Source organism: Ascaphus truei, chromosome 5 (genome assembly GCF_040206685.1).
Source record: "Ascaphus truei isolate aAscTru1 chromosome 5, aAscTru1.hap1, whole genome shotgun sequence".
Lineage (NCBI taxonomy): Eukaryota > Metazoa > Chordata > Amphibia > Anura > Ascaphidae > Ascaphus > Ascaphus truei.
Window position 1 is genome coordinate 56,059,134 of NC_134487.1, and position 12,740 is coordinate 56,071,873.

General features: G+C 39.2%; 1 protein-coding gene across 2 annotated transcripts in view; it reads left to right on the plus strand.

Moving 5' to 3' along the window:
• The window catches only part of PANX2 (pannexin 2), a 65,422-nt gene extending 57,934 nt beyond the window's left edge, over positions 1-7,488 (plus strand). For both annotated transcript variants that reach the window (XM_075599839.1, XM_075599840.1), the window contains one exon: positions 6,780-7,488. In XM_075599839.1, the coding sequence (XP_075455954.1) occupies positions 6,780-7,153 (374 nt within the window). In that variant the 3' untranslated portion in view covers positions 7,154-7,488. The remainder of the gene's footprint in view (positions 1-6,779) is intronic.
• The last annotated feature ends 5,252 nt before the right edge of the window (positions 7,489-12,740 follow it).

A 12,740-nucleotide genomic window follows, 5' to 3' on the forward strand; every position in this document is an offset into this window, starting at 1 on the left:
ATACTTTGTTGCCAAAGGGTAGAGCTCAAAAAGGTGTGTGTCAGAGTCTGTTTCAAAAGAGGAAGTTGATGGGACTCTCCAAATGGTTGCTGTAGCCACCAAAGGATGATCAGTACATTAAAAAACATAAAAAATGGCATTAAGAATAAATACCAGATCTTTTGGATTGGAAGAATAATATCAGTTAAAATGAACATTCTCCCTAGACTATTATACTACTTCCAGACCATCCCAATTCAAATCCCAACCTCAGAGTTTAAAAATCTACAAAGGCTAATCTTCCAATTTATTTGGCAGAACAAAAGGCTGAGGACGGCGAGATCAGTCATGTTGGCTTCAAGAGCGAGGTGAGGCATGGGGGTCCCAGATATACTAAAATACTACCAAGCTGCCCAATTGAGGCAGGCGGTGGTTTGGAACGCTGATCTGAGGCTGTTTTGCTGGGTATTGAATCCCATTATTCAGGGGGTACCTCGCTAGCAAACTCCCTGTGGTCCCCCGGGGGACAGGATTCAGATACTAAAATATTCAAATTGGGAACGATGGCTGCACATGGACCATCTGGAATAGAACCAAAGGAAAATATAAACTCGCCTCATCACCATCCCAATTAACTCCTCTTCTCAATAATCCAGATTTCCCACCAGGATGTGAACCAAAACAGTTTGACCAGTATAATAATAAAAACATACGGACAGTAGCAGACCACCTGGGTAAGTGGAAGATCCTCATCTTCCAGGAATTATGCAACAAAGAAGAGGCTCCTGACCTTCATATATATTAAATACCTTCAGTTAAGACATTTTATAAACAAAATATCCCATAACTCAGCCTTTCCTGAGATGACCAACTTTGAGTCATACTGCCAGAGGGGAGTATATCAGAAAGGGCTGATTACAAAAATTTACCTAGGAATGGAGGGTCAGGAAACACCCCAGATCATAACTACATGCTTAAATGGGCCGAGGATTTAAATGTTACTATAGACAGAGATGAATGGGAGGATATATGGAAATATGCGGCCAAAATATCAATCTCCACCACAACAAAGGAAAACATATTTAAAATCCTATTCAACTAGTACCTAACTCCAGATCGACTTAGACAGATATACCCAGAAGTCCCAGATCTGTGTTGGAGGGGCTGCGGACAGAAAGGGGATATGGTCCACATATGGTGGACGTGCCCGGCAATAGAGAAATTTTGGCTTATGATCCAAGAAATTATAAGAGACACAACAGAAGAAACGATCCCAGTAGACCCCCTCATATACTTACTAGCAAAGCCAGTAGAAGATATAAGCCACCCACTGAGACGACTGATCTAAATCATATTGACAGCAACCAGGTGCTGAATTGCGGCCTCATGGAAAAAAATAGCCCCACCTTCCAGACACACAGTAGAGAAACGAACTAACGAAGTAATGATAATGGAGAAACTAACTGCATTCACGAAACAATCAACAGATACCTTTTGTAGAACATGGGAACCATGGATCGAATATAATTAATTTTGACTTTTTTGTCTGTTCCCCTGTACAAGTTTAATAAACAGCAATATTGCTTGGATCGACCTAGAGGATCGCGAAGACCACGTTAATGTACCAGTTAACTAGAAATATGGAATGTTGAACGTAGATGTGTAGAGTCGATTCTATACAACTGTATCTGATACCTGCTGTGAGGTATTGATTCCACATATGCTGTAAAACTCAATAAAATTATTTGTAACAAAACAAAATGACATTAGGAGTTAAAAAGAAAATGCAGACACTATTATCTAATACTACAAAACTCATTTATTTAAAACAAAAACATACAGTAGTATTTTTCACCTTTTGCTGCTTTAAGTGATGTTCGGACTTTCTCAATTAAGGTTATACTGACAGTGAAGTCACAAAGTGCATATTGTGGGCTTGCTCTTTATAACTTTGTGGGTATTTTCAGTGTATATAGCAGACTTTGCTGCTTTCAAATATGCACACAGGTTTGATGCACTGCTAAGTACAAGCATCTAAACCCAAAGCAGATGCACTAATTGGAAGCACATAATGACTTGAAACAAAACATCACAGAGCTCCCTTGCAGAAACTATTATAAGCCAATGAAGCAGATGAGACTCTAGCCCTACTGAGCTGGGGGAGCCTATGTGAAACTTTACATGTGTAACGGGTTTCCCCCCCCCCCCAATCTCACATTGGCCCGGGTACTCTTAATAACCAACTCCCATTACGTGTGTGTGTGATGGTGCACCTGTAGGCAACAGAACCCCTGAGTCTCCCGCTTGATGTTAGTAGGGGATTTTCAACAGACAGGTAGCTGAGGTAGTGGGTGCGAGTTCAACTTACATCCATGGCAGCGCCTCCACCTCATCAGGGTCTATGCTTCCGCAGGGAGATGGTCCTGGTGAGGAACTCCTTCTTGGTGGTGCCATCCACTTGCGAGTAATTTCACACTCACAAAGTGGGGGTATCTTTAAACAGGGCATCTTTATTGTAGACGGTGATGTGGCAGACTGCCACATGCAGCTGCCGGCTCTAGCCGCACATCCCTCCGTGCTGTCCCTTCGTCAGGTACGCCCTCCTGAATTGAAGTGGGGTTCCCTCTTCTGCTAGGGAGACCCTCTCTGTGCCAGGTCCCTGGACACAGAGTGGCTTAGACAGGCTGATTGGTCAACCTGGACCGCTAGTTACTTCACTAGGGTCACAAAGTGTTCCCACAATCCCTTATGCAGGCCATACAATTTCCTAACAGCTTTCCACAGCTGCCAGAACACTACTTCCACTGTAGAGAACACTGTAGAACACACTATAACTAACTGTGTTGTGCCTTATATACTTCAGGAGGCCGGCGCATCCCTGATGTCACTATCCCAGGGACTCAGAGCATACAGCCACTCCCCTCCATACTTAGGGCACCTCACCATTGGATGATGGAAAACCTCCATAACTACTGCTGGCATACCTGTTCTTACCAGGACTTACTGCCAACAGAGAGGAAAGCAATATACCATTATTATGCATGGCTATACATGGATCACTGCTCAGATGAAACCCAGGACCACTTTCCATCATACCATCTATTACAGCCCATGTGTAACTTATCAAAGAAGAGCAAAGATGCTTTCTTCCAAGTGCAGCTGTGCCTCCCTCTATACAATCAGTGGGTAGCATGAGCAGAAACAGCTTTGTTCTTATGAGACCCAACCTGGAGGCTTTATGAGGTTGTTAAAAGAATATTTGAAACGAGAAAAACGCAGGAACACGCATTAAAATGTACTACTGTAGATAAGCACAAAAACAGTACAGCAGTAATGCCCTTACAGGAAAGCATTTATTTTAGGTATTGTCACCAGTATCTCAATAGTCCAGCCATGATCTGCATCCCTCTGCTTAGGCCGAGATTATAGTAGGCACACGCTCGACGGAGAGCATGACCTGGCCTTTGAGTTTTTTTCGATGACGCACGCGATTTCCAAACAATTTAAAGTCCATCATTCTACAGTAAGAAAGATTATTCAAAAGTGGAAACATTCAAGACAATTGCCAATCTTCCCAGGAGTGGACGTCCCAGCAAATTCACCCCAAGGTCAGACTGTGCAATGCTCAGAGAAATTGCAAAATACCCAAGAGTTACATCTCAGACTCTACAGGCCTCTGTTAGCATGTTAAATGTTAAAGTTCATGACAGTACAATTAGAAAAAGACTGAACAAGTATGGTTTATTTGGAAGGGTTGCCAGGAGAAAGCCTCTTCTCTCTAAAAAGTACATGGCAGCACGGCTTAGGTTTGCAAAGTTGCATCTGAACATGCCACAATACTTCTGGAACAATGTCCTTTGGACAGACGAGACCAAAGTGGAGATGTTTGACCATAATGCACAGCGCCACGTTTGGAGAAAACCAAACACAGCATATCAGCACAAACACCTCAATACCAACTGTCAAGCACTGTGGTGGATGGGTGATGATTTGGGCTTGTTTTGCAGCCACAGGACCTGGGAACCTTGCAGTCATTGAGTCGACCATGAACTCCTCTGTATACCAATGTATTCTAGAGTCAAATGTGAGGCCACCTGTCCGACAGCTAAAACTTGGCCGAAATTGGGTCATGCAACAGGACAATGATCCCAAGCACACCAGCAAATCTACAACAGAAAGGCTGAAAAAGAAAAGAATCAAGGTGTTGCAATGGCCCAGTCAAAGTCCAGACCTCAACCCGATTGAAATGCTGTGGCTGGACCTTAAGACAGCTGTGCAAAAACAAATGCCCGCAAACCTCAATGAACTGAAGCAACGTTGTAAAGAAGAGTGGGCCAAAATTCCTCCACAACGATGCGAGAGACTGATAGTCATACAGAAAACAATTACTTCAAGTTATTGCTGCTAAAGGTGGTTCTACAAGCTGTTGAATCATAAGGTGTACTTGGTTTTTCACACATGGCTTCTCCATTTTGGCTTTATTTTTGTTAAATAAATCATGACACCGTGTAATATGTTATGTGTTGTTGTTCACCTGAGGTTGTATTTACCTAATTTTAAGATCTGCTAAGGAACAGATGATTGTTATTATGTCCTGATATGTAAAACCATAGAATTCAAAGAGGGTGTACTTTTTTTCCCCACACAACTGTGATATATATATATATATATATATATATATATATATATATATATATATATATATATATACATATATATATATATACACACACACACACACACACACACACACACACACACACACACACACACACACATATATATATATATATATATATATATATATATATATATATATATATATATATATAGCAACTGTAAATATTACTGTATATTCATTTGCATATCTTAGACAGGTCTGCAACTCTGTCTTTCACCATTATCACCCAGCACACAGCACTTCTACTGCAGCAAGGGATTCTGGGAAATGACATGCAAATGAGCACACAGTGCCACCTTTTATCTCATGCTCACATTACATGAGCAACCCTTAGCCAATGCATGCTGCTTTAAACACAGCTTTTAAGCAAGGGCTTGGGAGATGCAACGCCAGTAACCAACCTCACACTGATGATACCCATCAAGGTTGAAACATGTCTGTGAGTGGGTTTACAGTATGTGTTTTAATGGCTGACCTTTCCTTTCTGTAACTATTGATGAATGATTAAAGTATTATGTTTGATACATTCTTTAAATTCTCTAATTGCGGAGGTCCCTGTCCTGTTTGAGGTGGTTCTTATTTATATTTACCTCTGTGCTGCACGGCCCCAAATATTCTTTATGTCATTTTTGTAGATTATAGAAATGATGTGAACTTTACCCTAGTGCACATTTCTGGAGCTTTGACTGTCATGAAATTGATAGCAATTATTACCAAACAACACTTGCTCTGCAATGCTGATCCCTCCAGCACTGAATGGGTTAATGGATGCATTGCACACTCACCCATGTCATCCTGGGCAGTGTCAAGTCTGAATTACTGATGTTTCGTGAATGGAGCAGATGTACTGACATTTTCAATAGTGTTTTCCCACAAGGTGGCGCTCCTTTTCTGCTTTTGAAGCACCAAGCCCCCAGGCACCTGATCTCCGCTATTCTTATCACATGTTGTTGTTTAGCCTTGTGCTTCATATACTCTTTAAAGATGTTAGACACATGATACAGCTCAACCCCGTTATACCACGATCAGTTACAACACGAATCCGCTTATAACGCGATGCAAGTGTGGCTCCCAATTTTCGTATTTATGAATACTTTACAACACGATTATTGGTATCTTAAATACTTAATGTACAATTGTATGCATTGTACAATAATTTCTAACGTGATCCGCTTATAGCGCAATGTGATTCTTTGGACCCCCAAGCACAGCGTTATAAGGGGGTTGATATGTATATGGATTGCATTATAAAATGAATGATAATGCTCGTGCCGTAAAGCAAATACGTTTTAAAAATGTATCATCTTTTGCACTCATGGTAAGGAACTGATGCACTTTCAATCCAACCACATTGGAACACAAAAGTCTAATGCGAATACCCTATTTTCGTGTACGCCAAGGTAGCAGGCAGCTATTTCTTCCAGTGTTGTGTCACTTCCGTGAGCCGTACACAAAAAAAACCAAGGCTTGTTTTTGAGGAAGAACTTCAGCCTGGACCTGGCTACGTTGGTCTTCCAATCTCTCACAGACCTCTATTTAATATGCTATCTTCTCCTTGGTAGTATATGAAAATGCTGCTCATAGGCTTAGATGTTCACGAGCTAGGAGATAACAGCTTTACAAAATATTGATTGAGAGCCACAGACCCTTCTTGTAGGAAAACATAGATTAACAGCAGTGGTAAATATATAAGCAGAACAAAGGCAACAATGACCTTCTGCAGAGAACATCACACCCCTAGAGGTTCCCCTATTGCTTGTTGCAGTGGGTTATTGTGAACATTAAGGGCAAGCAATAGGGGTAGCTGAGTTATTTGATGTTCTCTCATAGGCCCAGATCCACACTGTAGCATACCTTTATTCCCATTCATATAAATAGGAGCTGAGCTAAAGCTTTTGTGGGTCTGGGACATAATATTTCCTAGGTCTGTGTTCGCCATCAAGAAGAAGCCTTGTTGTTTTGGAAATGCTTTCTCACACTCAGTTAAGCTTGGTACTACAGCATGATCATTGTTTAAGGTAGGAAGACCGCAGGCATGAACTGTTCTCAAAATAAACATTTATTCAAAGCCAGTAACAGAAGAAGTTGAGCAGGATGTTTTTTTTTGTTTGTTTTACAGATACATTAAAACCGGCAAAGGATCTTGAGAAGGAGAATCACCCTTTATCTGAGAGCTGCAGAGATGTGTCGGTCTCTGGGACGTTCCTCACCTGCAGTCTCAACCATATGGCAACTTCTGGGGCTGCTACATCTAGTGTAACTCTTAACCAGGTGAAACCAGAGCCAATGACTGCATTTAACCGTAATCCCACTCACCCTATACTCCACATTAGCACTTTATATGAGGATCGCGAGGAACATGTCACTAGTCTGATAGATAGAGTTCACTCCTCCCCTGATCCAGGAGATATAATTTCTTTAATTCCACCAAAGCAGGTCATTTTGGCCCCTTTTGAAGAGCCAAGGGCCATAATGAGTTCTGTGGATTACTAGAAATCCTTGCTGTATTACCCCACCATGCTAATCACTGCATGAGCATGGAGACTTTAAATAACTTCTGAATATGCTAAAGGCAATTTGTATGCACAAATTCACCATCACTATCAGAAAGATCTAATTATTCAATGGTGTAGTGAGCAGTGTAAAGCACAAGTTCCATTTCACTGTATTAGATAATGCAGCATGACACTTGGGTAGTATCCAACCACTCACTCCTAAATTTCAATTTGGCAGTCATTGGCTGCTGATAATAAATGCAATGTTCTTTAAAAAAAAAAATATATATATATATATATATACTTAGTTAAGTTATGATGGGTAAAAAAAAAAGTGACAAACGCTCCACAGCTATATATATATATATATATATATATATATATATATATATATATATATATATATATATATATATATATATATATATAATGGAAATATTCCTGTATGCTCATTTGCATGTCTTAGACAGGTCTGCAACCCCGCCTTTCACCATTATCACCCAGCACACAGCACTTCCACTGCAGCAAGGGATTATGGAAAATGACATGCAAATGAGCACACAGTGTCACCTTTTGCTTCAAAACCATAAACATGGTTCCCTATAGGCTTAAGTTTGCTGCATTGTCACAGCTTTCAGCACAGCCAGGGTTAAGATGCATAGCCAGAAAACCCACCCACAGACAGCCGTTTCGACCTTAATGGGTCTCATCAGTGTGGGGTCGGTTAACTGGCTATGCAATGAAGCAATGAGGATGGGGTTTACAATACTTAGTTAAGTTATGGTGGGTAAAAAAAGTGACAAAAACCCTCCACAGCAAAGCATATAGCAAATAGAAATATTCCTGTATGCCCATTTGCATGTCTTAGACAGGTCTGCAACCCCGCCTTTCACCATTATCACCCAGCACACAGCACTTCCACTGCAGCAAGGGATTCTGGGAAATGACATGCAAATGGTCACACAGTGTCACCTTTTGCTTCAAAACCATTTTTAACATGGTTCCCTATAGGCTTAAGCTTGCTGCATGGTCACAGATTTCAGCACAGCCAGGGTTAAGATGCATAGCCAGAAAACCCACCATAACTTAACTAAGTATGGTAAACCCCATCCTTAACCAACCCCACACTGATAACTGGCTATGCAATGAAGCAATGAAGATGGGGTTTACCATACTTAGTTAAGTTATGGTGGGTTTGCTGGCTATGCATCTTAACCCTGGCTGTGCTGAAAGCTGTGACCATGCAGCAAGCTTAAGCCTATAGGGAACCATGTTAAACATGGATTTGAAGCAAAAGGTGACACTGTGTGACCATTTGCATGTCATTTCCCAGAATCCCTTGCTGCAGTGGAAGTGCTGTGTGCTGGGTGATAATGGTGAAAGACGGGGTTGCAGACCTGTCTAAAACATGCAAATGAGCATACAGGGATATTTCCATTTGCTATATGCTTTACTGTGGAGGGTTTTTGTCACTTTTTTTACCCACCATAACTTAACTATATATATAATATATATATATATATATACACACACTGATTGCACTTTGTTGAAAACATATTTATTATAAATTATTTCAAAACCAAAAAGGAAAATAATAACGAACAATAATTCATGTGCAGCGCCATCTGATGTCAACTGTGGGTATTAATGTTGGACTTTTTCACTTTCAAATATTTGAATTAAATGTATATTCATAGAAGGAGTACAATCACTACTGTCTAATTTTGCAAGTGATTTGCACCTTCTAAATATATCTGGTACACTTTGCATAAAAGTATATTTTTAAATCATTTTATTATTATTTTTTGATGACTTAATAACCAATACAAACAGGTAAAATATCAACATCAGTATCATTAGGACTATTTAATGTTAGGGGTTTATGTACTAAGGTCATATTTTACATTTCTTTTTGTGCATCAACATTTGTGTGCTAAAAACTAGTACAAACCTTCATAAAATGTGTGTCCTACACACACAATGCATAGTTTGTTGTTTGAAATTAATTTTGACATACTGCATCATTTGTTGGATACTTGATTGATGCAATATAAATAAAATAGAATGATGTATATTTATTATTTATAAATAGTATAAGTAAATATAAATGATTAGTGTCATTATTAATAATCTCCATACTGTGAAAATAAAACATCTTGTTTACCCACAGTATATAATGAAACATCCGTGTTGCATCAAATACTTTTTCGGATGGTAAATAGCAACTTGATCTTAATTCTGCCCTAACAATATAAACAGACTTTTTTGGGGGGATTTAACGCACATTTTACAGTACTTTTATTTTGGTGCGCAAATCCAATTTTCTTTTTGTACTTACCATTAACATTTGTGCACACTAAAATATTTGACTAAAAATATTTTTTTTATACTGACGGCGCACATTGAGAAAAATATGGTCAGTACATAGGTGCACACAAGCGCAATTTTGTTTGAGATTTCTGTGCGTCAATTTTATGCAAAAAAATGTCATTTACGATGCTTAGTACATAGGTCCCTCTGGCTCAGAGCCACAGAGCTCATAACCCAGGGTTCATAACGTCTTGTTATCAAAATCAGTATTGGACATTCTGTTCCCTTAAGTTAATGCAAATTTACAATGCTAATAATAACTAGTCATTTAATTAGCACAGGCTTAACACCATGTTAAGTGAGCCTGCCTTGCGTTAGCTTCAAATAACATGGCGTTAAGCTTAAGCCTGTCTTAACGAAAGGCTTCCATCTAGACCCTGAATAGGTGTTTAATTAAAGTTTAGAAAGAGAAGAGAGGAGAAGAACCCCATAAATAACAATATGATAGTTAAATCATACCTAACTCTGGTCTTACACTTATCCAGACCCTGTAAAAGACTTATGTCAGGTTCTGGATGTGAGCAACACCACCTTTAGCTGTGACCTAACTAACGTAATGTTAAATCCTTGCATTAACTATATCGGAACAAAAGATTAAAAGGCCTAGTGCTACATCTAACTTGACATATTATATAGTTAAATACTTATCTGTGTATAAGAAAGGGTCCATTCTGTTTCAATTCTTTGGTCAAGGTATTTTAAGCCTACCACCAGTTCATGGCATGGCCCATCTGTAGGTCCTAACACTGCTTCACTATAACGGAGCTCTGTGGATATGGTGTGGGAACACCATTTTTGCATATCATTAGCACTAATGTCCATTATAGTAACGCAAAGCCCTCTCCAGCCAAAAACAGCACCCGACTCTTCATTATTGAGCATTGAAGATTACCGTTGACACTTGACAATGCCCTAGCTGAAGTTAACGAATCGTTAAGTCAATAACGGAGCTCTGTAGATCTGGGCCTTAGAGTTCATTCATGCAAGAGATTATATGGAGGTTACTTGCTAGACTACAGTAGCTCTTACCATCTGCTGTTGGCTATTGGGAGCTATTGACATTTGCAAGTACCCTTTAACAGCAAGTACAGTATTCTGTAAATGTAATGTAATTGATAACATTTATCCATAGTTCTACAAAACCTCATGTCCCACAGAATTTTACAGAGCACAATCTTGAACACAAGTTCATGAGTTAAGAAAACAGTTATATAACTTTGGTATGGATCTTATAATTGTGTAGAACCAAAAGTTATTTTTGCTGAAAGATTTCCTATTTATTTACCTGTCCAAATATATTTTAGTTCATTGAAAAACACAGAACTTGCCATATATTGGTGCATTAATATTCATTAAAGTGTGATAGTGGCAATTAGGGACCTCCTACAGTATTGACTTAAATAGGAGTTTATGTGCGATCGCCACTATCGCACTTTAATGCATATCCCCCTAGAGTATATATATTAATATATGGAATACAGATAGATGGTACTTCATTAAACTGATTTTAACTTCATCGCTGCAAGATGAACCTGCAAAGAATTGCTGTGCAATGTATTCTATGCTTTTCCAGCAGGGAAGGAGTTACCCTACCATGTGTTATGTTTTACATGGACCAGTTGAAAGCACCTTCAGCAGAATTTAAGAACAAATGTAGAGTTTATTTTTGTATTGTATTTTATAATGACAATAATAATTTTTCCTTTTAAAAAAACATATTTTTTTTCCCAAAGGAAGTTGGTAAAAGTGTTTTGCAGTGTTTCCTGTGCTAGCGACTTCATTGTATTATTGGACTCATTGTGAAACTCCCGGAACCGAAAATAAAAAAGTACAAATCACTATAATAATACGCATTTCACATATAGACACAAATTACACTTTAGCTTCATCACAAAGATTTATCGATCACAAACCCTCTCAATTTGATAGAAACCATACCCATGTTTACTTAGAATTGCGTGCAAGTATGTGCTATTGTTAGAAGGATCTATAGAGCAGGATAAGAGAACCATTTCTGCTAAATGATTAGTGCATAAACATGTAGATAGCATAGTGCTAGCAAATGTCATGGGTTGCATTAGAAATATAAACCTACAATCAAAAATATATATTATTTCAGTTAGGTTGTTCTGTATAACGAAACCAGAGAACACCGCGTAGAAAGTGACTGTTTCTTTCAATAATATATACTAGTTTATTTCTTAGCTGTCCTGAGAGGTGCTTTTCTATGACACTAATATTGAATGGGGAGGAAAAAGCACTGAATATGAATAAAGAGATTTCTTAATAGCTGTCTGTGGTTTATTGAGTGAATAATTATTCTGAGTTGACTGTCTTTGCATTGAAAATATGGAGGGGGCTTCAGAGAAGATAGGAGATGCCTGCGCCAGGTGATATGGACCTGTTTTTAGCATTGATGCTGGCAATGGTACGTTTTGAGGTAGCTGATATGCTTATGTCATTGTGGGATTAGGAGGATGTGTGGAAAGTGACCTGGAAGAAAGTCGAGTTTCAAGAATGAGAGGAAATCCACCATGGTTTATTGCATTACAAGATCTTGGCAAAGAGGTTTGTAACAGAAGTCATTCACAATCTGCGTTTCAGAAACAGACACCAGCTCCCCTACTGTATACTGTATGTCACAACTACCAATGCCGCATCTGCCCTGGTTTAGTGAAAACCTCGCCTATTCTGCACTCTTCCTGATAAGAGATCTCTCTCTCCGTTCCAAATCTTCCTGAACTTTCACGTATACCAGTTTGAGCTTCAACCATTTCAGGGGTAAAATAATCCTTCATCATATTGTAGCGCCGATGAGTATTCTAAAACAAAGCTGGGGCAATCCCCAACAAGACCAGGTACATGCAGGGTACATGCTGCAAACATTTCAGTGACATTTCTGCAGACAGACTAATGGCCCATCGGATTAACAGCGAGGTTCCCTGGCAGTCCGATTCAAACTGAATGGGACTGCCAGGGACCCCTGCTGTGTTAGTCCGATGGGCCATTAGTCTCTGCAGAAATATCTCTGAAATGTTTGCAGCATGTACCCTGCATGTATCTTGATCTTGTTGGTGGTAGCCCCAGATTTTCCAAGGCAAGTTTTAGAATACTCGTCGGCGCACCCGTAAATGAAAAACAAGCAAATCAAGCACTCTTATAAAAATCAACACTGTTTTTATTATTACCTATTTTCACAAACCTCATTTTATTCA